The sequence below is a fragment of the Gekko japonicus genome, unplaced genomic scaffold (genome assembly GCF_001447785.1).
Source record: "Gekko japonicus isolate JY-2015 unplaced genomic scaffold, Gekko_japonicus_V1.1 scaffold296, whole genome shotgun sequence".
NCBI classification, from domain to species: Eukaryota; Metazoa; Chordata; class Lepidosauria; order Squamata; family Gekkonidae; genus Gekko; species Gekko japonicus.
The window spans coordinates 873,603-899,717 of NW_015177014.1; the positions used below are offsets into that span (position 1 = coordinate 873,603).

General features: G+C 43.6%; 2 protein-coding genes across 2 annotated transcripts in view; both read left to right on the forward strand.

Annotated features, from left to right (window-relative positions):
- The window catches only part of FRMPD4 (FERM and PDZ domain containing 4), a 120,963-nt gene extending 111,117 nt beyond the window's left edge, over positions 1-9,846 (forward strand). Inside the window, exons 13-16 of the mRNA XM_015427689.1 lie at positions 2,680-2,818; positions 4,571-5,629; positions 5,947-7,215; positions 8,501-9,846. Of these exons, the coding sequence (XP_015283175.1) occupies positions 2,680-2,818; positions 4,571-5,629; positions 5,947-7,215; positions 8,501-9,846 (3,813 nt within the window). The remainder of the gene's footprint in view (positions 1-2,679; positions 2,819-4,570; positions 5,630-5,946; positions 7,216-8,500) is intronic.
- A 14,345-nt stretch (positions 9,847-24,191) lies between these two features.
- Positions 24,192-26,115, forward strand: part of PRPS2 (phosphoribosyl pyrophosphate synthetase 2) — a 36,477-nt gene continuing 34,553 nt past the window's right edge. Inside the window, exon 1 of the mRNA XM_015427692.1 lies at positions 24,192-24,418. Coding sequence (XP_015283178.1) covers positions 24,297-24,418 — 122 coding nt within the window. The 5' untranslated portion in view covers positions 24,192-24,296. The remainder of the gene's footprint in view (positions 24,419-26,115) is intronic.

Below are 26,115 nucleotides of genomic sequence, written 5' to 3' on the forward strand. Positions count from 1 at the left end.
TGGCACTAGTATTGGGTCCTTTAGGAGGGTAGTATTCCATTTTTTCCTCAATGGGCATTTTCCTGGGGGAAAGAATAATTATAATGTCAACTATCCAATTTTTTTTAATAATTAAAAAGCCACTTCTGAAGCCACTTCTTAAAAGGGATTTTAAAATATCCTTTAAAACATTTCTCATTGTTCTAAATCACTTTTCTTCTCTTTGATCATTTTCCTAAATTTTCTCCCTATGGAAATGCAGTAGTTCATGCTCTCTCTCTCTCTCACACACACACATGGAAATAACGATTGCATTGATCCCCAAATGCATAACTTTTTAAACGAGATGCTATATATTATTTTTTCATACCAAAAATATTTCATTGCTGATGCATTATGATTTTCCCTTCCTGGACTTCAGTCTCTTGGGCAAGAATGACGTATTATGCATCATGTTTCCATCCCTTAGCCAGTGGCTGAAGGAAAGCCTTGGACCCCAATGTTACGCCAACAGCTTTATCTACAGCTGAGGCTAACTAAATTTTAATGTGAGTTCTGACCAGCTATACCAGGGCCGTGTCCGAACCCAGGGTCCCAGTAATTTAGACCACACGGGTATTTTTCCAAAACAAATAATCTCTTTACTAAGCAATATCAAAGTCACACATACAAAATAATCAGTCTCACTTCGCATACATTCAAGTTTCCTTTAGAGTTACAGAAATAGAAATAAAATAGTTTCTTAGTTACTTGGAGGTAGGAAGGTAGTTATTTTGGTTTATATTCGCTTATTCAGAAGTCTTGTCTGTTGCAATTGGAAAGGGGTAGAAAGTAATGCCAAGGGGTTAAGCTAAATCACACCTGCTAGAACCAGCTAAGCAAGCATGGATCTCTTTGGCTGCAGTTCCAAGAAATCTTAAAGTAGACAAAGGGATTATTGGATAGAAAGCTTGACCTGAGAGGAGGAAAAGAAGATAGAGGTCGTGGAGAAGGGAGGTGGCTAGCAAAGACCTAGGGTATGGGTCTTTACTTTTATAGTTCATTCTGCAGATGGGTGGCACCTTGCCAATCTGTAATCCCACCTACCTACAAGTCCATCCCATAGTTTTTCCTCATTGGTGCATGTGGAAAGGGGCAGGTATTCTATGGGTTGGGCCAATATTTGAAATACTATACTTTATCTGATGGAGTGCCATCTGGCCAGGTGTGAAATGTTGGCTTCCTGCATCCTCTTTGAAGTATAGATGAATCTTGGCTTTCCCAGGCATAAACAGGAAACTTGCAATACAGATGCAGATCAGGTCCGTGTCCTGTGTGACATCTCGTCTCTCCAGTAATGGGGGAATCTCTTCCTCTTAGTTGTTGTTCTGCTCACAATGGCTAACATGTGCTTCTTCTTCCCATGGTCCTTTGCGCTGAATGTGTGCAGTCTACATTAACATAAAATGCAGGCAAGCGTTCCCTATGTGAAATCTCTCTCTCACAGTAGGTGATTCAGACAGCTTTCTTTGGCTCATGGTATACAGATGCGTGCACAGTCCATGTGTTGCTTGTGTAGCAGATATAAAACCATAAATCAGTCCATTTCCCAACACCAAAATGCACCTGTGTTATCTGCTCCAAGCTCAGATCCCCATTCCCTGGTCAGTGGTGGTAAGGGAGGAGACTTGGGAGTGGTAAGCACATCCAGCATGCTTTCTCCTCCACACCGTTACCAAACTGGTGGTAGAGGGGGAAGGGAGTAGAGTAGAAAGCTACCCTGTGTGCTTTCTACCCCAAGGCACAAATTTTCACAGCAAGAGTCTCAAGGAACGTTAAGGAGAAGGGAGAACAGGATTCTCCTACCCAATGAGCTCTCACGAGTCCCACGCTTGTAACTGTATATTTTGAAATATTGCTTTGCCATTTCATTATTCCCTAGTGTAAATAACCTGTGTGTCAAGTGATATCACAACAGTGTTGCTTAGAATCCAGCTGTGGTGCATACCCGCTCGCTCGCGGGGAGGGCGGGGTATAAATCAAATAAATAAATAAATAAAATACTAAGGCACAGCCTTTGCTGGTTTGCCACACTTCCGTACAAAGCACTTGTTTAATTCACTGGAGGAAAGAGAAATCTATGGTGTCTTTTTTTCCTGCTCTGCTAGCTGTAATGAAACAAGGCCAGAAATTGCTCTTGTGACTGATGTCATTAATCTTTAAAATGCACTTGTATCCCTCTCACCTGTGAAGTGGGAAAGATCCATACACGGTCGGTTGCAGTTCTTAGTGTGCTTTTGAAGCATAGCATTTTTTTTGTACCATATCTTAATGAATATGTTTTAACCAAGACAGGATACCAGAGTGTTAACCAAGACAGAGTGTTAGTAGCAGTCTCAATATTTCTGGGTTTTAGCAATATGTCAGGTAGCATATCCAAAGAATGTAAAAAGCTATCCTTTATGTCTCTAAAATTTGTAGAAATGTTTTCTTAGAAAATTCAGATCACGGACTAAAGCTTACTATTTGAAGCTCTCTACTGAAAAATGTGACTTGCTTCTCAATAATCGTGATTATTCTTAAGATTCTTATTCTTAAGATCATGCTGTCAGTTTTATTCCCCTAGTGAATTTTGCTTACTGCAGTTTCCCCTACAGGTTTTATTATAGTCCTTCCAAGCAGCATAGTATCGATCATGACTTTGCTGTCTTTTCTGCGTAGCCCATCACTTTGCTAATGGAATCCTCAGATGCCATGAATCTTGCCTGTTTAACAGCGGGATATTACAGACTTCTTGTTGATTCCAGGCGCTCAATATTTAACATGGCCAGTAAGAAAAATGGCGGAAGCCGTGAAGCAGGTAATAAATATCCATCATGCACAAACCAGTCACATATGCAAATAATGTATCCATTTGCCTTCTGGACAAGCTTTTTCCCTCAAATGTGGAACTCCATAAAGACAAAAGCTACAAGAAATCTGCTCTGCAGGGTCAACATCTTAAAAATTCTGAACTTGAGAACATTAAGGGTTTTCCTGCACCTGTTATTTCATCAGTTGCATGCCCATTTTTGTATTGTCGGTTTTTTCTTTTCTGCATGTGTTGTGCTCCCTCTAGTGGTCACTTTGATCCTACCTGTTTCTCCATTTTTTTTACAAAGTGCTCCTAAAAAAACCAGAGAAACAGCAAGTAAGGATCAAAGCGACCACTAGAGAGAGCAAAACACATGTGGAGAAGAAAAAAGTAACCACCTACAGAAATAACAGCCATGAAAAGGACCCCTAAGGTTGCTATCACTGTGGACATGCTAATTTCCTTATCTTTTGAGTTGATCAAAACTGAGTAATTTGGTCTACTTGTTTGGATTTCCATTTATTTTTGTTTTAGATATCTATACATCTGATTCCCAAGGTGCCCCCTGCGTGCAGATATCTAAATCTGCACATCGGGGGCACCTGGGGCAAGGAGATTTTCCTGCGCACGTGGGGCAATGCCCAGGTGTGCAGAAAAATCTGAAAACTGTAAAAAAATATAGGGGGGGGTTATTAAATCCCCCAAAAAGTAAAAGAGCATTCCCTGCACATGCTCTGGCAATGCTCTTAGAATGGCTTCGCTGCCACCACCACCACCAGAGAAGGGGAGGGGTGGGGGGAGAAGGCTTGGCCGGCCAGTGGCTGTATGCTGCTCAGCCCTCGCCACCACCCGGAGGGAAGGAAGAAAGCTTGGCAGGTCGGCAAAGCCTCACTGCCACTGCCGGGGGGGGGGGAGGGAGAACGTTCGGTGGGCCAGCAAGGCCTCACCGCCGCCACTGCTGCTGAGGGGGGAGGGAGAAAGCCTAGCGGGCTGGCAAAGCCTCGCTGCCACTGCTGCTGCAGCCGGGGGAGGGAGGGAGGAAGTTTGGCAGGCCAGCAAGCCCTCGCTGCCGCTGCTGAGGGGGGAGGGAGAAAGCTTGGCAGGCCAGCAAAGCCTCACTGCCGCCGCCGCTGCCGGAGGGAGGGGAGGGAGGGAGAAAGTTCGGCAGGCCAACAAAGCCTCGCTGCTGCTGCTAGGGGAAGAGGGAAGCTTGGAGGGGTGCAGGCCTGGCCTGGGTGCCGGGGATGGGGACAGGAGAAGGTTCACCTGCAGCTGCTTCCTTCTCCCGTGGAGCTTCTCCTCCCCCCGCGAGTATCGCGGGTCCCCCTTCTTGTACATATCTAATCTCAAACTAAGTTTACAGATACATTTATTAGGGTTCCTATAGAGGTAGAGAAGTTCCTACAGAGGTTCCTATAGGTAGAGAGGTCTCCAGGGGGTTTCTAAAAAAGTTATTTAGTCAAGTTGTAATGCAAAACTTGTTTAAATATCCTAGGTTAAAGAGAAGCTAAGAAGAGGAGGCTATTATTTAATAAATTTATATGTATTGCAATAATGATTAAGGAGATTTAAAATGCACTAAAAAGTTCATAAGTGAAAAAGAGAAGATGAAATCAGATATAGCTGCTAGGAAATGAGTCTGAGGTTATGAACTTAGGTATATTTAAATGTATATTTAAGAATAATTAATATTTTAATATAAAAGTATTCTAAATGGCATAAATTAAGTTGATCTTTTTTCTTTTGTCCGTTATTTAGGGATTGAAACCAAGGTGAAGCATAATCTCCATGGCTCTGAGTGGAACTGTGTAGCAAAAACCACAATTTTTCCAGCAGAGGGGGAGCAGGAGACGCACATGTTTGTAGACTCGAAACAAAAAACTGCAGATGCTTCTGACAGCACCTTATGCCCAAAAGATCACAGGCATCTGTACATAGAAAATGTTTATCATTCCAGTGAGCTTGATCAGCAGCTGGATAAACAAAATGACTCTCCAGAGGCAGAAGAAAACAGAAGTTTAAACCAGCAGTCTGCGCTGTCATACTCAGGACTGGATTCCAGCAAGAAAGCACAGGGATCTCCAAGGGCAGCAAAAGTATCCTTTATATTTGGAGATCATGGTTTAGATGGCATTAATCCCCAAACTCTTGGCTATGAGAGACTGTTGGACGAAAGCCCAGAAGCATTAGATAAGCAAAGAGCTCTTTATATGAGCCATGCCAATGACATTAAGGGTTTGGAGTTGTCCCCGGATGCAGAAAGCATTCAGTTTGCTGCTAATGCTGTGTATTCAGGCTTAAATGATAACAAAATATTTGGAGCTGCTGAAGGAATAGAAGAGCCTTTGCTGCATGACATTTGCTATGCAGAGACCACGGATGATGCTGAGGATGAAGATGAAGTAAGCTGTGAGGAAGACATTATGGTGGGAGAAATCGGTAGGCCTGCTCTCCTCAGCCTTTCAGGGTCCAGTGATGACATCATTGATCTGACATCACTCCCGCCTCCAGAAGGGGATGATAATGAAGATGACTTCCTGTTGCATTCTCTAAACATGGCCATTGCTGCTCCTCCCCCTGGATTTAGGGATAGCTCCGATGAAGAAGATTCTCAGAATCATACAACACAGTACAGAGAAAACAAGGAGCAAACTAGTTGCTTAGGTAGTGATGATATTCCCGTGTCACTTATTGATGCGGTCCCTACTCACGTCGAGGAAAAATGTGAAAAGAGGCTGGATGATGCTGTGGTTTCTACTCTTCAAGCACTGGAGGCCTTGGCGGCTTCAGAGGAACAGCAGACAAGTGACAATTCAGGTTCTTTCACTACTGTTACATTTATTCATTGAAAAAAAATCATATAATTCCATCCATTTTTCACCATTCGCTTTTTCACCATTAGCCTTTTTGGCAACATTCCATCTTTTTACATTTTTTTTTTTCCTTTTGCCATCACCTGTACATATCACTTTATAGAACTACCATTATGTTAAGTTGCCTTTCTTGGAAACTGTGCTATATGTGAATCAGTATTTTAGAACCATTTTTAAGCTAACCTATCCCATTTTCTTATCATTTTATTCAAGTGCCTGACATGATTTCATTAATTGGCTCTTATTTTTCGTGGCATGCAGGTGTAGCCATCTTGAGAGCATATAGCCCTGAATCATCATCCGATTCTGGCAATGAAACAAACTCTTCTGAAATGACTGAAAGTTCTGAATTGGCCACAGCACAGAAACTGACTGAGAATGCCACACGTATGTTTTTGTCTGCAAATGAAGGTTATCAACCCCTTGTGGACTCTCAGGCCGAATTTTCCATCACCAAGAATCAGGCTGGAGGGCTTCTTATGAAAACCTCACAGTCTTCAGCTAATCAGCAAGTTACAGAGCTGCAGTCAAAAGTTGTGCCTTCGAAACAGATTCTTCATTCAGACAACATGGAGATGGAACCAGAAACCATGGAAACAAAATCTGTTACTGAATATTTTAGCAAGCTGCACATAGGGTCTGTGGTGTATTCTTGCACTACTAAACGGAAAAATAAGGTTACTGATGGGGAAGCAAAAGCAACCCCTGATGGCAACGCTGTTATGAAAAAACAGCAGGGGACTAAAAAAACAGAAACTGATGAGCAAAAGGGCAAAATCGGCACTCTTCCCTCAAGAGAGGGTCAATGCATAAGCACTTTTAATGTTGAGAGAACTGCCTTTCACAAGGATGGCCAAAGATGGTATGCTGCTTCAGACGAAGGAGCAGTAGAGAAACCAAATTCAGAACCAGTTAATGGGAAGACTGTTCAAAGATGTTCTAGTCTTGGGAAAACAGAGATGGACTGTAGAGATGAGACTGACCATGATGGTATTTTAGGGCATGGGCCGAAGGAAAATTTTGCATCCGAGGTGACCACTGTGTCTTCACACAAAGACCTAAATAACTCTGAAGACATTGGCTTATCAGCAGATGAGCATTCCTCAAAGCTTCCAGAAGCAGAACAGAGTGTGACTAGATTGTGCGAGTATCACTTAGCTAAGCGGATGTCATCCTTGCAGAGTGAAGGTCATTTCTCACTACAAAGCTCACAGTGCTCTTCGGTGGAAGCAGGATGCAGCACAGGCAGCAGCACATGTGGAACCCCGGTTGAATCTCCTCTTTGTGACTCGGATGTTAAGCACATTATGCCTGACACAATGGTAAAAGGTATGAGCTATATTCCAGCAGATGAAAGAGCAGCCATGCTTCCCAGCCATGGAGCAACATACAAGGAGCATCCACAGTCTGAAACTGTGTATCATAGAATGGCAGTGCCTGTTACGCATTCCACAGTTAATTCTGCTGACCCTCTATTTGGCACTTTAAGAGATGGATGTCACAGAATCCCCAAGATTAAAGAAACTACAGGTATGGCAGCCACAAAGCATTAATCTGATTACGTATAAAAGCCAAGGGTGCAATTTAAAGTCATAAAGATCCATCTGAGGGAACCCCAAGTGTTACAATATTAATTTTAGCATCACTTTTCATACTTACCAACCCATTTCTGTGGTAAAGCACAAACCCACATGCATATCACAAAACATAAATATATTGCTGTTCACACTGAGTTCCCATAAGGCAGAAAGGCAGCTAGTAAATATTTTAAATACATAAATAAATCTAATTCTCGACATGGTCCCATATCTGGATACTTAAATTTGGAGACTGGGACAAGCCAGATCTTTCTACAAACCTGAAAAAGCCCCAGGCTTGCAGGAATATCTGAAAGATGAAAAAAAATAATTAAAAATGAATAATAGAAGCAGTACATGTAACTTTAAGAAATGGATGCCCTCTGAGATCTCAGTGACTGTTGTAGGGTTGCTGGGAAATCACAATACTGCCAGCTTTCAACTCATGGTTTCTGTCAGTAAAAGGCAGGGGGTGGAGTGGGGTGGGGCCCTTTTCATGGCTGTTTAGCCTTGTAGCAACCATCAGGTGACTCACTACCACACAACTTACATGACTCAGCCATGCTGGCAACTCACTACTATTTGACAGCAGCTACCACATGAAAGCCAGTGTGGTATAGTGGAAAGAGTCTCAGACTAGGATCTAGGGGACTCCAGTTCAAACCCTGCTCTGCCATGAATGGGTGATCTTGGACTCACTCACGCTTAGTGTAACGTACCCCACAGGGTTGTTACGAGGGTAAATTGAAGGCAATGAGAATTATATAAGACAGTTTATGCTTTCATTGGTGAGAAAGGCAGGGTAAACCTACTCCTTATTCAACCCATTTCACAATGTTTAAAAGTTTCTAATTTTTAATTAATAACGGAATGAATGAACATATAAAATGTACACAGTATGACTGAAGGTTTGGAGGCAAGGAAGTTGAAAGACTCACAATGTAATGAACATTCCATTTATTGGCATGTAAGTCTGTCGTTCGTATTGAGAAGCCAGACTCACACCGTAGCAGAGAGACAACATGACTGATTTACAGTGATCATTGTAATGAATTTTATGTCTTCTGAAAGAACTGTACGTGGTTGTAGTATCAACCATATCTGAAAGCCTGAAAAGTTTATAATGATAAGGCTTTCTAAAAATGTTTAATGATAAAAGACTGAAATGTTCTATTGTCAGCATGCTCTAAGATTGATGCTTAATGATGCTCTCTGTTCTTCTGCTACCCCTAGTGTAGCTTTCACAGAGCCTGTGACTGGAAGAGGAGGAGGCATGCCTTCAGCTTTTTCTAAACAGCCCAGAGCTGACTCCATCATGCTATCATCCCACATTCACTCAGAATCAAAGGTGCCAAGTCAAAATCAAGACTCTTTTGATGCTCCCAAAGTCAACCAGCCAGGTGGGATAATGGTTCGTTTATGGCCATATGATATGATGGGAGGAAGCCTCAGAATGCCACACAAGAAGAAGGTTTTGCGCCGTAGCAACAGTGTGGTTGCAGAACCTACAGGCACTGAGATGTTTCTTGAGGAAAAAAAGAAAGCCACCGTGAGTTTGATCTGTATGGACATCGGTGAAGCAAACAAATCAAAATTAGAAAAAAGAGGACAACTTCCTCTGGACAAAATGTTATCCAAAAGTTATTCCCAGAGCTCGGTGAATGTCAGCATGAGCAGTAAAAGGTCTTCCGATTTGAACACCATCCAAAAGGATTCCAGACAGTATAGAACATTACCCTTACCGAAGCTAGACGCCAGCAACTGGAAATGTCGTGGACCCTTCAGCTCTTGTTTCCTAAAAAGAGCAACTGCTGAAGACGATGACGATGACGATGAACATAAAGATAGCACACAGCTTTCATGTCTCTATCAACCCAAGAAAGAGCGTGAAGCAGCCGAAAAATCTAGTCAAGTTTGTTCTGCTCTAAGTGAGGACAATGAGAAAGAAAGTGTAGAATCCCCCGGAGATATTGGAAACAGCCAAAACGACACGAACAAGCCAGAAGACCAGGATGGTAGAATCCATGAGAATCTCAGCAATATGTCCTTCGATGCACAAATTGCAAGGCTCAGTTTGATGAAGGAGAAGAATTACGCAGTGCCTGATGGATTCCTTGCAGCACAAAAGGATGCAAATGAGCTCCTCTGTCTGGTTCGATCCAGTGTGGGAAAAGGGGACAATGTATGTCAAGAAACATATGACCTTCAGCTTTCTCAGTACAAACAACTGTTATCTGTAGAATCAAGACAGTTGGGAAGTGCCTGCAGGAAAATGGCCATGGCTGAAAAAAGCCCTGAGGAAATGCTCGTAGCTATGACTTCTAGCTTTCAAGTACTCTGTTGCTTAACAGAAGCCTGCATGCGTTTAGTTAAAATCATGAACTCTGAAACACAGCAGGAGGAAATTGTAGCTAAAATAGATGAGGTTGTAATAAACTACATTTGTCTTCTAAAGGCTGCAGAAGCAGTGTCTGGTAAGACCTCCAGTGACTCTAGCATTAAACTCTTGGCTCGTCATTCGACTACCATGGCCACTATTGTAAGCACACTAACACGTTCTCTTAAAATGCTTTTAAATAAATAAACAGAAGTCACTTCATAATCTACCTTTGCAAAGCCATACATAAAGTCTTTTATTTACTTGTAATGTGTATGAACTAAAATTAACAAATTGAGCTTTCCCTGTATATTTTGTTATTTTATATAAAATAGGTATGAGATCTAAAAAAAAACACCACCCTATAAAATTGACAGAATACTGGCCAGTCTACCCTTCTGTTTAATTCAAAAATAAAACAAGATAAACTGTACAAGAGCATTGGAAGATTGGCTTTTTCATAGTCAAGTCTACAGGTGTATGATCTGCCCTTCTAAAGACTGTGATGTTTAAAGGAACTAACTTGCTTCTCCCCATCTGGGTTTATACTTGGAAAACTATACCATTCATGTTTAGAAATAAGAAATGGAATCATAATGTATATAACAGTATTTAAATGTTTGAATTATAATTTTTAAAGCATTGAAAATAGCAAAAATACATTTTAAACCCCAGAGACTATTACAACTTATTAGATATCTATATATATATATAGATATATATATATATATATAAATAAAATAAATGAATCTTTTGTTCATATTGTTTGCTTGCTGTATCTTTTCCTGGGCAGTGATTTCTCCCTTGTTTAAGCTTTGAAACCAGTTATAGACATTGCTGGGCCACACTTTTCATTGGGGCTGAAAAACTTCCCCCAAAGTATTTTTTTGTTAGAAAGCACACACAGATTTATTTATTTATTATTTATTTACTTAGATTTATACCCCGCCCTCCCCGCAAGCGGGCTCAGGGCGGCTTCCATTAAAACATAAATTACATTAAAATACAGAATATACATCATACCATAAAACATTAATACATAAATACAAAGTGCAAGGTGCAGTCAAAAGCTGGAGGAAGAACACTGTTTCATTTGGTTCAAAAGACTATGAAACCAAGCTGAAGATGAGTCCACTGGCCATGGCACACAACTGCCTCCTTATTTCTCATGGACAATTGGAAGAGTATGCCTCTTAATATTAACATTTTCATAATTTCTCCAGGCTTTTGTCGTTGCACTATGTTGCATTATTTGATGCAGTTTGATTTGAGCAACACATTTGCCTATTCTGCTGATTTCCAAAATGGGTCAACATGGACCTTCAGCAGAGACATGTGGGAGGGAAAAGATGGTGGATAGGCTCATACTAACTTTCCTGATGATTCAAGAGGAAAAACAGGCCCCTTTTGACCTCCAGCCAATCTAATGGGATGCAGAATGAGGCTGCAGCAAGGAGAGGAATCAGGCAAGGTCAGTCATCCTGCTTTTTGCACCAGCAGAAAAACTGGTAGGATCTAACCCAGAGTCATCATCATCCACTTCTGATCAACAAGAGTCTTATTAAGGTGTTAATGTGTTTATTTATAGTAAGTATAGCATTTATTTCTAGCCACTTTTTAAAATAACAACAACGGGGGAATTCAAGGAATCTTTAAGGTGAGCCATATACTTGCATTTTATTTTTATAGTTAACACATGCATGTTATCATAATATAGTGATTTAAAATAATTTCTATTATTAATGTACTGTGAAAATGGCTGTAACCCTTGTGTGACCCTTTTCTATTTATGTATGAACATATATGGGCACGTAAGTACAAAGAGACATTGTGAGATGTTGAGGAAGGGCCCAGTGCTGCAGAGAATCAGGTAGTGCCATTCCCACTGGTTCAGATGAAATCGTCATTGCCAGTAGTTACGCCAAAAGAGTTATTTGAGGATCTACTGAATAGTTATTCAGAGTATCTAGCCTTCCGCATGTGCCCCAAAACAACAACAAATGTATTATCAAACTAATTAAAGCAAAATTTAGCAGGTCCTGTTTAACTCCTTAAATTGTTTCCAAATGCCCTCACAAAATTGGAAGTGGGACTGCAACCCATAACGAGAAAGAATCAGTCAACATTCTAGAGGGCACAGCCAGAAAGAACTGTTCCCAACAATTAAGAAAGGTGTTGTGTGTTTGTGGAGGAATTATTACATTTATTAGAAGCATGTTGATTAAACAATAGCTAGGCCATATCCATGGAAAATTCATGATAGCTGGCTCACAAGGCCAAATCATACCCTCAAACAAAGTACATCTGCCCTGGAAAACATCTCCAAGCACCAGCAGTGCTAACCCTTACCTCCCGTTAATTCCCATGGAAAAGATCCATACAAACAAGGGGATAGGTGATTTTCACCAGTTCTCCTCCTACTGTAACCAATGCTCAGTTGGATCTTTCTCACTGCTGCTTCAACCGTGGTCTAACCAGAACAGGCTACAATCATAAACATACATATTAAGAAGTAACCCCCACAGAACTCATTGGAAACTGATTCTGAGTAAATATGCCTTGGATTTCAGTGCACATGAACGGCCATGCTGAGACATCCCAATCTTTAAGAAAGGGAAGAAGGATCGATCTGTAAGCGTCTGAAAGACCACTTAGTGATCCAGGGAAGTCAGCATGGTTTTGTCCCCAACAGATCTTGTCAGACCAACCTGGTTTCCTTCTTTGATCATGTGATGGGCTTACTGGATCATGGGAACTCTGGATCATGGGAACTCTGTTGATGTGATTTACCTGGATCTCAGTAAAGCGTTTGATAAGGTTTCCCATGACATTCTGATGGGCAAACAGGAAGACTGTGGACAGGGAACTGGTTAGAGGACAGCACACAAAGAGTGGTGGTCAATGGCGTTTCATCAGATTGGAGGGAGGTGTCCAGTGGGGTGCCACAGGGTTCAGTTTTGGGCCCAGTACTTTTCAATATTTTTATTAATGATCTCATTAAATTTGCTGATGATACCAAATTGGGAGGAGTAGCAAACACCCAAGAAGATAGAGTTAAAATTCAACAAGACCTGAATACTCTGGTGAAATGGGCAGTTGCAAACAAGATGAAATTCAACAAAGATAAATGTGCAGTATTACATCTGGGCCACAAAATGTCAAGCACAAATACTGGATGGGGAATACATTTCTGGGGAGTAGTGTATGCGAAAGATCTTGGGGTAAGAGTGGACTGTAAACTAAATATGAGCAGTCAGTGTGATGCAGTAGTAAAAAAAGGCAAATTCAGTCTTGTGTTGTATTAAAACGGCCACAGCATCTAAATCGCAGGAGGTCATAGCCCCTGCGTATACTGCCTTGGACAGGCCACATCTTGGCCCTGGGACAAAATAAGGCTACCAAAGCAAGACAGGTCTGGTGGAACTGCCCCAAGGCAGTTCTGGAGGCCTCACTTCAAAAATGATGTGGACAAAATTGAGAGGGCGCAGAAGAAAGCGACGAGGATGATCAGGGGTCTGGAGACTGAGCCCTACTAGGAAAGGCTATGGGCCTAGGAAATGTTTAGTTTGGAGAAGAAGAGATTGAGGGGGGACATGATTGCTCTCTCTAAATATTTGAAAAGCTGTCATTTGGAGGAGGGCAAGGAGCTGTTCCAGTCGGCAGCAGAGGATAGGACCTGAAGCAATGGGTTTATATTACATGCAGAAAGGTATTGGTCAGAGTAGTTCAAAGGTGGAATCAGCTGCCTAGAGAGGTGGTTAGCTCCCCTTCACTGACAGCTTTTCAAGAAGAGGCTGGACGAATATTTGTCAGAGATGCTTTAGGCTGGTCCTGCACTGGGCAGGGGGTTGGACCAGATGGTCTGTATGGCCCCTTCCAACTCTTATGATTCTGATTCTACATCTGTATACAGCTGAAATAACCCCTGGGCCACCATAACAAATACTGTGCAGTCTGAACAGCTCTGGACAAACACATTCTGTGGCAGAAATATTTTTGCTTTGCTCCCATGCCTTTTAGTGGATCCTGGCCATGAGAAATTTGATAGATTGTGTAAGTATTTGCACAGCTTGATCCAATATATATATGATCTGATGTGGTGCACACAGAGCTGCACATATATAGGAACTACTCACTTCTTTATGGCAGATTGTCCCTTCTGTGTGGTAAGGATGCCCAGTCACAGCACTCTTCAGCCATGACTTGGTAGAGTAAACTTCTGCTTGGGCTGAACACACTGTGTTCTTTTCAGTCCTTCAGAACAGTGAGAATAAGATTGTAGTTACAGAGATGTGTGCCCCCCCCCCCCAGGACAGTGGGACACCATAACTGGCAGGACATCATAACTTCCATTGGCAGCCAATGCTTAATTGCCTCTTTATTGGACACAGCAAAGTCTACACAGGCTTCCTCACAAGCACAGTTTCTTTCACCCACCTGTTCGTGCCTCTTGGAGTAGATTTGTGCCTCTGCATTGGGGCAGTTCCACCAGGCCTGTCTTGCTTTGGTAGCCTTATTTTGTCCCAGGGCCAAGCTCCATCTTTAGGTTCTTCTTTCTCCCTTCTTTGCAGTCTATCAGCCAGCTTGCATTCATCAACCCCCCCCCCCCAATTTCCCTTTTTATCCCAGAGCTCCACTCATGCTGGTCAAGCGCAGCACCAAACTCCCTTCTCAGAGCCTTATTGCTCTCTTAACCCCTTCTTTGTCTTGCCCCACTCCAGCGGGATTTGCATAAGGCTGCTACTGTCTTCTTGCAAGGTGTCCTGCCTATCCTGGCCTCCACTACGGCCTTTATGCCACCAGATGCTTTCTTAAAAACCCAGCCCCATACCTTTTAATAATTCCCGGATAGCTGTGGCCTTGCTTGGTGAACTCTTTTAACAATTCCATCATGTTGAGAACTAAAACGGGGGAATGCTAATTCATACCTCAGGGATGTTAACCTACTAGTGAGCACCCATTAAATCTCAACCTTGTAAACCTTATTCCTAGCCTTTTTGTGCAATATTAATATAGATTCAAACATCACTTTTTCTTTTCAGTGTAATGATTTACTGACCTTTATTATTTTTGTACAAATGTAGCCAATGTCACATTTGAGTAATCTAAACACTTAGTTTTCTAATCACGTATAAAATGCAGGTAAACAGAAAACCTAGATCAATTATTTTTCATGGAAACATTTTACATGTAGATTTGAGTTCTCTTGTGATTAATACAGATCTCTTAGATGAATCTGTGCTTGCATTGACTTTGAATATTAACAGAGACGGTCCCTGCTGCTGTTTTTCTTTTACTGTTCCTCAAAAACATAAGAATTTAATGAGGTTATAGCAAAGGGTTATAAAAATAATAATATGTAACATGAAGCATAAAATGAAAAACAAAAAGTGTCAGAACTCAGTTACTTTGAGTTTTGCACTGACTGTGCTAAAATCTGTCAGGAAACTCATAGAGGTGTTTCTTTGTATATATACAATGTTTAAAAAAATTAAATGCAAGTATACTCAGGTCTGCAAGTTCGTGAATATCTATGATATGCAAACCTGATATTTTAAAACAACACTTTCTAAAATGAAAGGTCTGGAAGCTCACACTCTTGAAATGCTCATATTTTAAGCAGACAACTGTGCTTCTTCAGACAAGCTGGATTACTACTGGGTTGCAGGGGAGAGTAATTCTGTATATGTTCAATGACAACCTCAACTGTTAGTTCATATCATGCAGAGGAGGACTGAAAGCAGGCTCCATGATTCAAGTGGTATAGGACACACACAAATATAGGTAGCACAATACAAAACTTTCACATACTGTTTGTCACAGATCCCCCCCCCCCCGAATTAGATTCAGACTACCAGGAACTTAACACTTCATGGCAAGAATCTTTTAATGTCATCAGAAGGTAGCTCTCAGCATGCTGTTAAGTTCATTATCTCCCTCCACCCCACAAAGAGGGAGAGAAATCCGGGAAAGCATTAGAATCAAAACTACTGGCTAGAGATTACAGATTATCAACTCCCCACACAAATGTGGACATTTGTTACTTTAGAAAGTAATTTGAAAAGGAATTTTTTGTGGTTTTGTTTGCTTCTGAAACCTTAAAATTAATTCTGTTGGAATGCTAGAGCACTCCTGCCAATGTCATGGACGAAACTGTAGAAACATGCTGTCAATCTACCATAGTCATCAAAAATAACGCTGCAAAAACTCTGTTCTACAAGTATATTGCTTCTCTTTCTTTAAGTACAGTATACACATACAATATAAACATTCTACACTTTACATCTTTTGAGCGTATGCTTTAAGACACTTTCAGGCAAACTATCATTTATCAAGATTTTAGTCTAGAAATCCTGTTGCATTGCTAGAAAATAATGCATGTCTAAAAATCCATTGCTAACTGTCAGATCTTCAAGATTATCTTTTGGCAAGGCAGTGCAAATGATTGACCCTTGGGGGCCATTCTTCAAGATTGTCAAGCATGTCTGTGTCACCAGACAGATATCATTCCACAATATCAAAACACAGTAATTATCTTCAGACCAGGTTTATACAATGCTTTTAGCAAGGGGACAGAACAGTTGCTATTGCCAATATGTGTTATCTTGTCTCTACGGGAACTACCAGCAATGCACAAGTGATGAGATATGGAACTGGTCTCATGGATGAAAGTAAAGCACACAAGGGAACTTGTATTACAGAGAAGGGAAGTATTGTACTAACAGATGAATTATGGTGCACCCTTATTAATTTGCTCATACATCGTTTCTGTAATTATATACTGTTGTATAGGGCTATAATCAAATTAAGCCCAGTGTTTGCCCACCCACCTAATTTTCAGTTCTTGGGATCATCATCTTTCTTATGTCCACATATACTTTGCCTGCATCTGCATCGGGGTTCCCTAATGTGGTGCTCATGGGAGCCATGTTGCCTTCCAGGACTTCCCCTGGCACCCACTGAGCTTTTCAGAAAGTGGCCAGGGCCATTTTAAGGCAGATCTGTTTACTGGTTGCTATGACGACCTAGCCCCATTCCCACAGATGCAGGATTTTCCCTCAATTTTTTTCTTCCTTTCTCACTAAGTAGTCCCTTTATTTTCTTCTTTCCTGAAGATCTATGGCTGTCCCACTCTGTCACGTTATTGTATTTTTATGCTGGCTCAGCCCAGGAACTTGAGGGAAGAGACAAGATCACCCTCTTAACTTAAATTTCTGAAATGGCACACAAAAGGCTTTATAATGTTCAAAAATAAAATATTTTATTCAACATAGCGGGGGAAAGGTCAGGTGAAATCAGGGGTAAAATGTCTGAAGTCCCGCTTGCGGGGAGGGCGGGTTATAAATATAATAAATAAATAAATAAGTAAATCAATAATGAACTCTGAGGTAAATCAGTATAGACACAGACTACAGTTCATATGTTTCCAGCAATTGAGAGTTTCAAACTTTCACAAGGTCTTAGAATCCTTCAGATAGTTTCTTTGGTTTCACTGTTTCCTAAAACACTCTAATTCACTTTCTTGAGTTTAATTGGCTTTAGATTTCAGAAGGTGGGTGTGCTGCCCCCAGTCAGCGTTACCTGTAGGTAATAGTAGTTTAACTGCTGTGTATCTTTAACAGCAGTTGCCCCTGGGAATTGTAGTCCTCAGGCGTCCCTAAAGCATCCCTCTGACTGGCTCATTTAGGGTAATTTCCTGAGCTCAGAGGCACGAAGATAGGAATTTTATTGTTCTTTTCCGTTTTGTCTATCCTTACCACAAGGAGAGGGGAAAACTCATCTCTTCTCACCACAGCTATAGAATTGACCTAAATCACAAGATGTAACTTTTCCACCCAGCCATCAGCTTAGATCGTGAGTAAAGATCTTCTGAATGCATGCGAAGTTCAATAAAGATTATTTGAGTCTTTCAGTTTGGCTGTGCATTTGCTCACACCTAGAAAGCGCTGAGCTCAACCGGAGCTAGCGCTGGACAGGAACAGTGAAGATACACTACTGAGGACCCAAATTCCTTCTCTGAGCACACCAGGAATCACTCCACTCTTTAGAGCTATCTCCCTATTAACTGGAAAGGGAATCTCTTTTCTAACTAGAAGATCTATCCCTTTTCCTGGCTCGAATGAGGGTCTTCACTGATCCACCCACTCCTCCTTGCCAACCTTCCCAGTCCTCAGTCAGTATGAAACTGTTTTCGGTCAGAGCTAAACTCCCCTCAGTCAGAGTTAAACTTTCCACAGTCGGGGCTAAACTCAAACTGAGCTTTCTTCAGCAGTCAGTTCCCAAGTCTTTCTGCTCAACTGAAGCTAACCAATCAAATTGCTTTGAGCAGCCTGTCACACAAGGCCATCTGGTTCTGAGGCATTAACCCTTCACAGTCCATTACATGTTTGTTCAGCACTTATGAACTTTTACAGTGCAGTTCATCATAGTTACCCTCATTCAAATGAAAGTGTTTTTCATGGCTGGAATAGCAGCCATAGCTACTGAAGGATAAGAATGACTGGAAACCACCCAGGCTTGTGGTTCCATTTCCCCTTTAGGCTTTCCTTTTCTTCCTTCTTTTCCTCCTCCCCCACACTTTCCTTTGTTATATTTAATTCCCTTTCTGCTATTCTTTCACAAAGTGAATAGGGAAGTATTGTGTTTGGCTCCACCTCCCATGCCAGCCATTTTGGGCTTACAGATGAAATGCCCATCAGTCATCAGGGGTTTGGTTAGAAGGATTGGCCGGGGGGGGGGGGTGTTGCATGTTCATTCTTCCTGTCTTGTGTCTTTTCTTCTTTAGCAGTGCAAACATACCCATTAGCTAGCTTCTGAAAATTTATTTTAAGTCAACAGTCGCACATGTCTAAAAATGGATTGATGCTGAAACATACAAATGCAGCAGTCTCCCTAAGACACTTCTGAGTGTGATATCCTACCTACTTTACACCAGCTAAAATCTGATTCTCAAATACATATTTGCCCCAGGTAGAGAGAGGAAGGCTTTTGCAAAGGATTCTCTCATGCCAATGCCTCCCAGGACACTGTTTCCTGTTGCCAGGCAACTTCAGAAGCCCAGTTAAGGGGAAAGACATTGGCCTGTGAGCCATATGTATGGAAAGACTTAGCAGATGCCAATTCTCCCTTGCAAAGGAGTGTAATGAGGCAAATGCAGCATGAAGCCATGTTTACTCCCTAACAGGTTGCTGCATCTTAATTTCAGCTTCCGAAGAGAAGAAGTGCTTTACCTTTCCCCCTTGTTTCTTGTACAGGAAAGCCTCCCACGTTACCAACCTGCATTCTCAATGCTTCTAGAGAAGCAAGCAAGCAAAAAAAAAAAGTGGCATAGTAGTTAAGAGTAGTGGACTCTAATCTGGAGAACCGGGTTTGATTTCCTACTCCTTCACATGAAGCCTGCTGGGGGACCTTGGGCCAGTCACAATTCTCTCAGAACTCTCTCAGCCTCATCTGTGTCACAAGGTGCCTGTTGTGGGGAGGGGAAGAGAGACACAATTGTAAGCCACTGAGACTCCTTAAGGTAGAGAAAAGTGGGTTATAAAAGCCTTCTCTTCTATCAGGCTCAGTTTGAGAGTCCACAGAAATGTATCACACTTCCACCACACCTCATATGAAAGGCTAGAAAGCACCAGATAAGCTTTTAGCCAGCACAAGGTCTCAGACCAAAACATCCCATCAAACTTGTCAAGAGAAGTAAATTCCTGATTGTCTTGCAAAGATGTTTAAAAATGGACTGCTACTTTATTCCTGTTACAAAAATAAAAGATCAAGGAAGAAGAACCTGAGCATTGAGCTCCTTTGAGGAAGGATGGGAATAAAAATCTCAACAAGCAAATGGAGACAAATAGAGCCTGTCATGCAACATATTTGCTTTCTGTTAAAGTCAGAGTTTATTGGATGACTCGAGATGCTCAGAGGCCAGTTATTTGAAATGGGAACTTAATTCATCCATGAATTAGTTTCCAAGCACGAGGGTCTCTCTGACAATACTGGGTTTTGAAACCTTGCACAGCAGAGTTCACATGAGAAGCATAAGACTCTGTGCTGGCATTCAGCTTCCATGAAAGCAGGAGAGGCAAGGAAGAGAGGGGAGGGTGAATGAGGCCATGAAAGGGACCACTGAGTTCCTGACATACTTAATCAAATCGTGTTTTTTCAATGCTGAGACTTTCAGTGTCAATGAGTTTCTAGCTATCTGTTATGCAAAATTATGGGAAAATATACAGCATTACTTCATCAATGCCCTTAACAGTGTTAATTTTTTTTTCCCTAGGCCAATAAGCATTATTATAATTCCTCACTGGAGGCTCAAGAAATTAAACATGCAATTTGTGATTAATGCTTTTATTCATTGTAGTGTTCAGACTCTCATAAAGGTTTGTGCATTTGTATTTAGGAGGAAAATGTTTTCTGTGTTTGGAATTACAAGCGGTAATTAAATTGAAATTTGCTAGGGAGGGCATGAACACCCCCATTTCTAAAGTCTCCACACATGCATGCATGCACGTGCACACACACACACAGATTAAGGTTTCCTGGTTTATTTATTTAAAACATTTATAATCAAAACAGACTTGTTTGTCATGATAGCCACTAGGCACCCAAACAAATCAGGAGCTTGCTTTTCCTTTCACAAACTAGGTTCCTAAACTTAAATTTGTTGAGAATCCCAGTTTGGAGAGGCACACACACCCCAGTTCAGTCAGGCACCTGCACTCAAATACCACGGTGAATAGGAATTTGTTTCAAGGCTTTCCAAACCCAGAAGCCTTAATGGCTGTGTCTGTGTGAGGGAAGAGGGAAGGAGTGGGGGGGGGGGTTTGAATGGGTTCAACCGACTGAGTTCAGGCTAATTGTGGCAAATCTCAGTTTAACGACAGTTTATCGTAATGTCTGGATGTAGCTGAGTAAGAAGTTTAAAAATAAAGATACTATCTTGTGTGTTCATTCAAATACATCCAGCTACAAAAGGCTGTTTGAGAACCTGTGGTGGCTAAAGGCTGTTTTATTCATTCATAAAAGCAATGTACTATTTTGTTTAAGGCTACAATCCTTATCTGGGAGTAAATCCCCCTAAACTCTGTTGGATTTACTAATATGTTTAGAATCATACAGTACAACAGCAGTATAGTTAGAATGGATGATATATCCCAGAACAGACATCAAATTCCTTGTCTATAAATAAAGGAATGTTATCTCTCCCTTATATATAATTGAGTAAGACGCAGTGTCAGACACAGTGGAGAGAAAATGGGCACCAACAGTGTTTGGAGGCTTGAACTGTCCGTCAGAAGCTTCCCTAGCTTCCATTGGCCATGTTGCCTAAGTCCCACCTCAGAACACAAAGGCTGTAGCCCTGCCTCTGCACCCGGTCCCCTCAGACGTCAGACTACTGCTGACAACCACCTGGTGGGTGAGTGGAACCGGGGAGCACTTGAAGAGCGGCGGCGGTGGCGATGAGTTAGTGTGAGCTAGCTCACAGTTTTTTAGCCTCTGGCTCACACATTTTTGCTTTAGCTCAGGAAGGATGGCTCCAGAGCAAACTGATTTATGCAGTAGCCAAATCGCTCACTCACACCTTTAATACCGGTAGCTCACAAAGTAGAATTTTGGCTCACAGGACTCCAGAGCTTAGAGGTCAATTTTCAGAACATGCCTTACCAATTCTATCTAACCATTTCTCTCAGGGATTGCGTGATCAGTATCTTACATTAAAAAAAACCTTAATTATTCCTTTTTAAAAATCAGGAGAACAGGGAGGTATGCCATATCACACTCGAGAGGTCATTTTGGCTCCCCCAGGTCTTGTTGGGGGCTCTTTAAAGTTATGGCTGCCGGCGCCTGCAGCAGCGCTAATTGCAGCGGCAACGGGGGAGGGGCGTGAAATTTCCTCTCTGAGCCCCGGGGGTGGTGGCCTTGGAGTCCTAGGGGCAAATTCCACCTCTCGCGTGTGATGCTCGGCCATCACACGCTCAGCCATCACACCCAAGAGGCAGGGCCGGCTTCAGGGTTTTTTGTACCCTAGGCAAGGCTACCTTCTGACGCCCCCCCCCCCCAATACGCCCACCAATTACAGGGTTGCTAACCTCCAGGCAGGGCTGTTGGGGGGGTCATCTCTGCAGGAGGAGTCCTGATGTAATGGACTTTTATCTTCTCCTCTCTCTTCCCCCCCCCCCTTCACCTGTCAGCAGTTCTCCCGTTTGGACAATGTCTTGGTCAGGGGGTGGCTTTGAGAAGAGCGGGAGGAGGGGAAGGGATAAGCCCGAAAGAAGCTCCCCCCCTCCCATCCCATCCACTTTGCAACGAGGAGGAAGCGCGCCTGCCTGCCTGTAGCCCCGCATCTGGCCGTCCCTCCATCTCCTGCTGGGGGGAAGGCAGGAGGGGAGGGGAGAAGACTCATACAAGGAGGGAGTGAGGGAGTTGCTGCATCTCCCGCTCAGACAGCACTGCCTCCGACTCTTCTTCTTGAACCACTGGAGAGTTGGGGGGAGAGGTCAACTGACATCTCCCCCATCCCACGCTGATCAAGGCACCATGGAGTGCACACGCACTCATGAGAGCCTGGCTGGCTCGATTCCCCCACCTGCTCTCTTCGAGGTGCCCTTCTGGCCTCCAAGTTGGTGCAAAAGTTGCTGCACACACACCCGATGACCTCCCCCTCCCAAAGCCCCACCCCCTCCCTTTGTCCCTACCTGCCGAAACGTGGACCGCCCCCTGTGCAACCAGGCAGGCATCCTCCAGGCCAGACCTGCAGGAAGCCCAATGAGAGAGAGAGAGAGTTTTCCAGGAGAACCTCCAAACAGGCCTCCGAGACCAGGCGAAGAGGGAAGAGGAGGTGGGCACATGCTCCCCTTGGCACCTCAAGCCTCCGTCTGCAGGCTGGTTGGGCTTTTGGCGGGGCGCCCCTAAGGGCCTGCGCACTCTAGGCGAATGCCTTGTTCGCCTAATGAGCAGGCCCTGCTGAGAGGCGATTCTGGCTCCCCCAGGGAGGGGGCGAAATGTTCCCCCGCCTCTCTGAGCCCCGGGGGTGGTGGCCTTGGAGTCCTAGGGGCAAATTCCACCTCTCGCTGTGGTGGCCGAGCGGCGTCGCTTCAAACAAGAGATCACTATGACTACTCTCGTTTTAAATCCCCTATTTCAGCTGTGATTACTGCTACTAACTAGGAATATTCCTAACCTTAAAAGAGGACATTTTCATCCGTTTTGTTGTGTTTTTTTTTAAAGCCCCAAAGAGGACGCTAGTCTATGGGGTCGCGAAGAGTCGGACTCGACTGTGCGACTGAACAACAACAAAAAGAGGACGGACACCCAAAAAAGAGGCCATGTCGTAGCCCTACTGTTTTCTTTAAAAAATTAATCCCCACAAAACCCCTCAGTCACACCACTTTCTCCTCCTCCCACTCTCACCCCGCTTCTGGGCTCCTCCTCTTCGGGAAGACAGACGTCGAGAAGGAAGCCGAGGGAGGGCGCCTTCCTCTCCACGCCGGACTTCCTGGTTTGACGCCATGCTTCTGTCGCGTTAGGAGCAGACGAGGGAGAATTCCAGGGCTCTCGTGTGGCTGTGATTGGGCGGCAGCGTGTTGACCGACCCGCCCCCAGTAGAAGCACAGTCAGGAGTTAACAGCTCTCTTTCAGACCTCTGATTTTTAGAGAACATAGCGAGTTCTGCAATTGGAAAATTGTGACAGCTTTCTGACAAGCTGAAGAAACTGTCTCCTGATTGCTCTGTTACAATATGCCGCAGATCCAGGACTCCACCGTCACCGTGGGAGTTGGTTTGCAGCGATTTTGTAAACTGCTTTTGGAACTATTGGTTGAGACTGTAGCCTAGAATTAAGTAAATCGATGAAATCCAAACGTACTACACAGCAGACGCCGTGTTATCAAAATGCACACAACTATTTAGTGATGGTTTCGAGCCTATAGTTCAAGTCAACCTGAAATGTCATAGCGATCCTGTACAAAACACACAGAACTGCAAACGAGGCTTGCAGCGAAGGTAGATTATTGATTCCCTTTCTTTATAGTCCGCCCTCCTCAAGGCTGGCTATGCTGCCTCACATGCAGAGTTCACTTTCTGGAAAGCTGCCCTGTCACGTAAAAAGCCTCCTAGCAAGCAAGAAGAACGGGTTAAAAATTTTCGCTCAAGTTGTCTGCTAGTTTTCTATTTGGCACAGTCTTTGTGAGAAGCTTTGTCTTTATTATTTTTGGCCCCCCCCCCCCCCCCTATCTGGAAAATTTATAATCCAACACACACACAAGAATCCATCACCCGCGGTCTCAACTTCCATTTCAGTGTATCTGAAGAAGTGTGCGTGCACACAAAAGCTTATACCTCGAATAAAACTTGGTTGGTGCTAGTGGACTCAAATTTTGTTCAATCTCAAGTGGCGCAACTCATATGCGTTCTCTGCCTATTCTCCATGAGTTCTGTTCTCCAGCATGCGTGGAGCAGGCAAACACGTTAGGATCTCATCCGCTGAACTCCACAAAGCGGACCTGTTCCGACAAAACAGGAAGCGGGGGGGGGCTCTTTCTTTGACCTGCTCGCGGCGCGCGTCTCCTCGCTCTTTACCCCGCTTGCCTTTTGCCCCCGTCCCCCAGCTCCGGCTCGACTCGGCCCGCCGCCGTTCTCGCTGCGCGCCCACTGCCCAGCCATGCCCAACATCGTGCTGTTCAGCGGCAGCTCGCACCAGGATCTGTCACAGCGCGTGGCCGATCGGCTGGGGCTGGAACTAGGGAAAGTGGTGACGAAGAAATTCAGCAACCAGGAGACCAGGTATGTGGGCGCCGGGGGGGGGGGGGGGGGGGGAAGCCGGTACATTGCAGGGCTTCATGGCCCTTCCTCCCTTGGGGGGCATTCCTTGTATTTCCAGAAGCAGAGGGACCCCGGGAGGGGTAGAGATGAAGAGGAGAGGCTGCCCGTCCAACGTGCCTTTGCTTACTTACGTCGCATTAGAGAACCTCAGGGAGCTATTCCTTCCTGTGGTCTAGACTCTGGTGGCCTCGGAAGCAGACATGGAAAGGGTGGGGGGGGGGGGGCCGACCCTCAAGAGTCCCAATGCTGCCGTCCTGGTCGTGGGGCCTGGCAGCCGGGCTCAAAGCCTCGAGGAGTAATTAATCTGAATTAAAATAATACAGGGGCCCACTAGCACCTTATATACTAACAGGTTCCATTTCTGCATGAGGGAGTCGGTGGTAATGCTCAAACACATTACCCCGTTCAATCTATAAAATAACCTCAAAGCAGAACAAGCAAATGAAAATTCAGGTTCTCCTGCACTATTGCTTGCCCTTTGGCTCTTTCTGAAGGCTGCATTCTACCATCACCTCTGTGGGTTTCAGTCTGTTCTGCGCATGACACCTCAGCAAACCTGGATCTGTCAGCCAAGGAGCAGCAGTTGCCACTACCATCTCCCGTGGGGCCTGTCTGAATGATGCTTGTGTTTGTCATATGCAGGGGTCTTGTTGTAGAAAAAGAGCTGCCGGAGCTCATTAGCATAACTCATTAGCATAACTTATTTGCATATGCCACGCCCCCTGACATCAGCGGAAGTGACAGAAGGCCACACCCCCTGACATCACCGGAAGTGTGTCAGGAGGCCCGGCTACTTTCCCTCCTGCTTCATCCTCATTCCCAAACGGAATGAGGATCGAAGCAGAGGGCGGGGTAAAGAAGGGGGCGGGGCTTCACCACGTGACCGCCCCGCCCCCTAGAGGTTCTCTTCCGGAGCTCCGTACCTGAGAGCTCCCCCCCGACTAGAGCCCTGGTCATATGCATGTCTTTTTGTATCTGTCTGTGTGTCTGCCTCCCTCCCTCTCTGTCTGTCTGTCTGTCTGAATGAAACACCTGTTATATAAACCCAAGAAATATATTGCGTAGTTATTGTGAGTTATTGTGACTTAAGCTTTAACAGGGTAGAGCCCACTTCATTGGATGTGACTGAAGAGAGATGCGTGCATATAGAAGGGGAAAACATTATGTGTCAATCAGCCCTCTATATAGAGTATTTGCCCGTTTTGCTATCTCCTTGCCATTAATTCAAAACATGCACAATTCCCAATATGTTTCCTTTTGTACAATGTGTTAACAAACCCAGAGACTCTACCATGCCTTGGTTTTCTAGTAATCCACCAGTGAGCTCTACCTAACTCCTAATCTTTGCTTCACCTATAAGCATGGCTGAAAGTTGGCAAGTGTATGCCCTTTTCTTCCACTTTGATAAACTTGATCATGAGTAGGGCAGAAGAGCGCTCCAGAGGTACTGCTGAATTCAAGATTCCGCCAGCAAGAACCCTGTGGGTCCTTTTTGGTGACTGGGTATCCTTACGTGTGGCAGTGGAAATGAAATGTCCCTTTCATATCTATAGGGAAGCCGCCTGTCTGAAAAGTATTTTGCAGTTGTGTGTAAATCTGCATTTACTTTTGTACTGGAGTATATATACTCAAAGCAGGGTTGTGGCACAGCTTTGGTT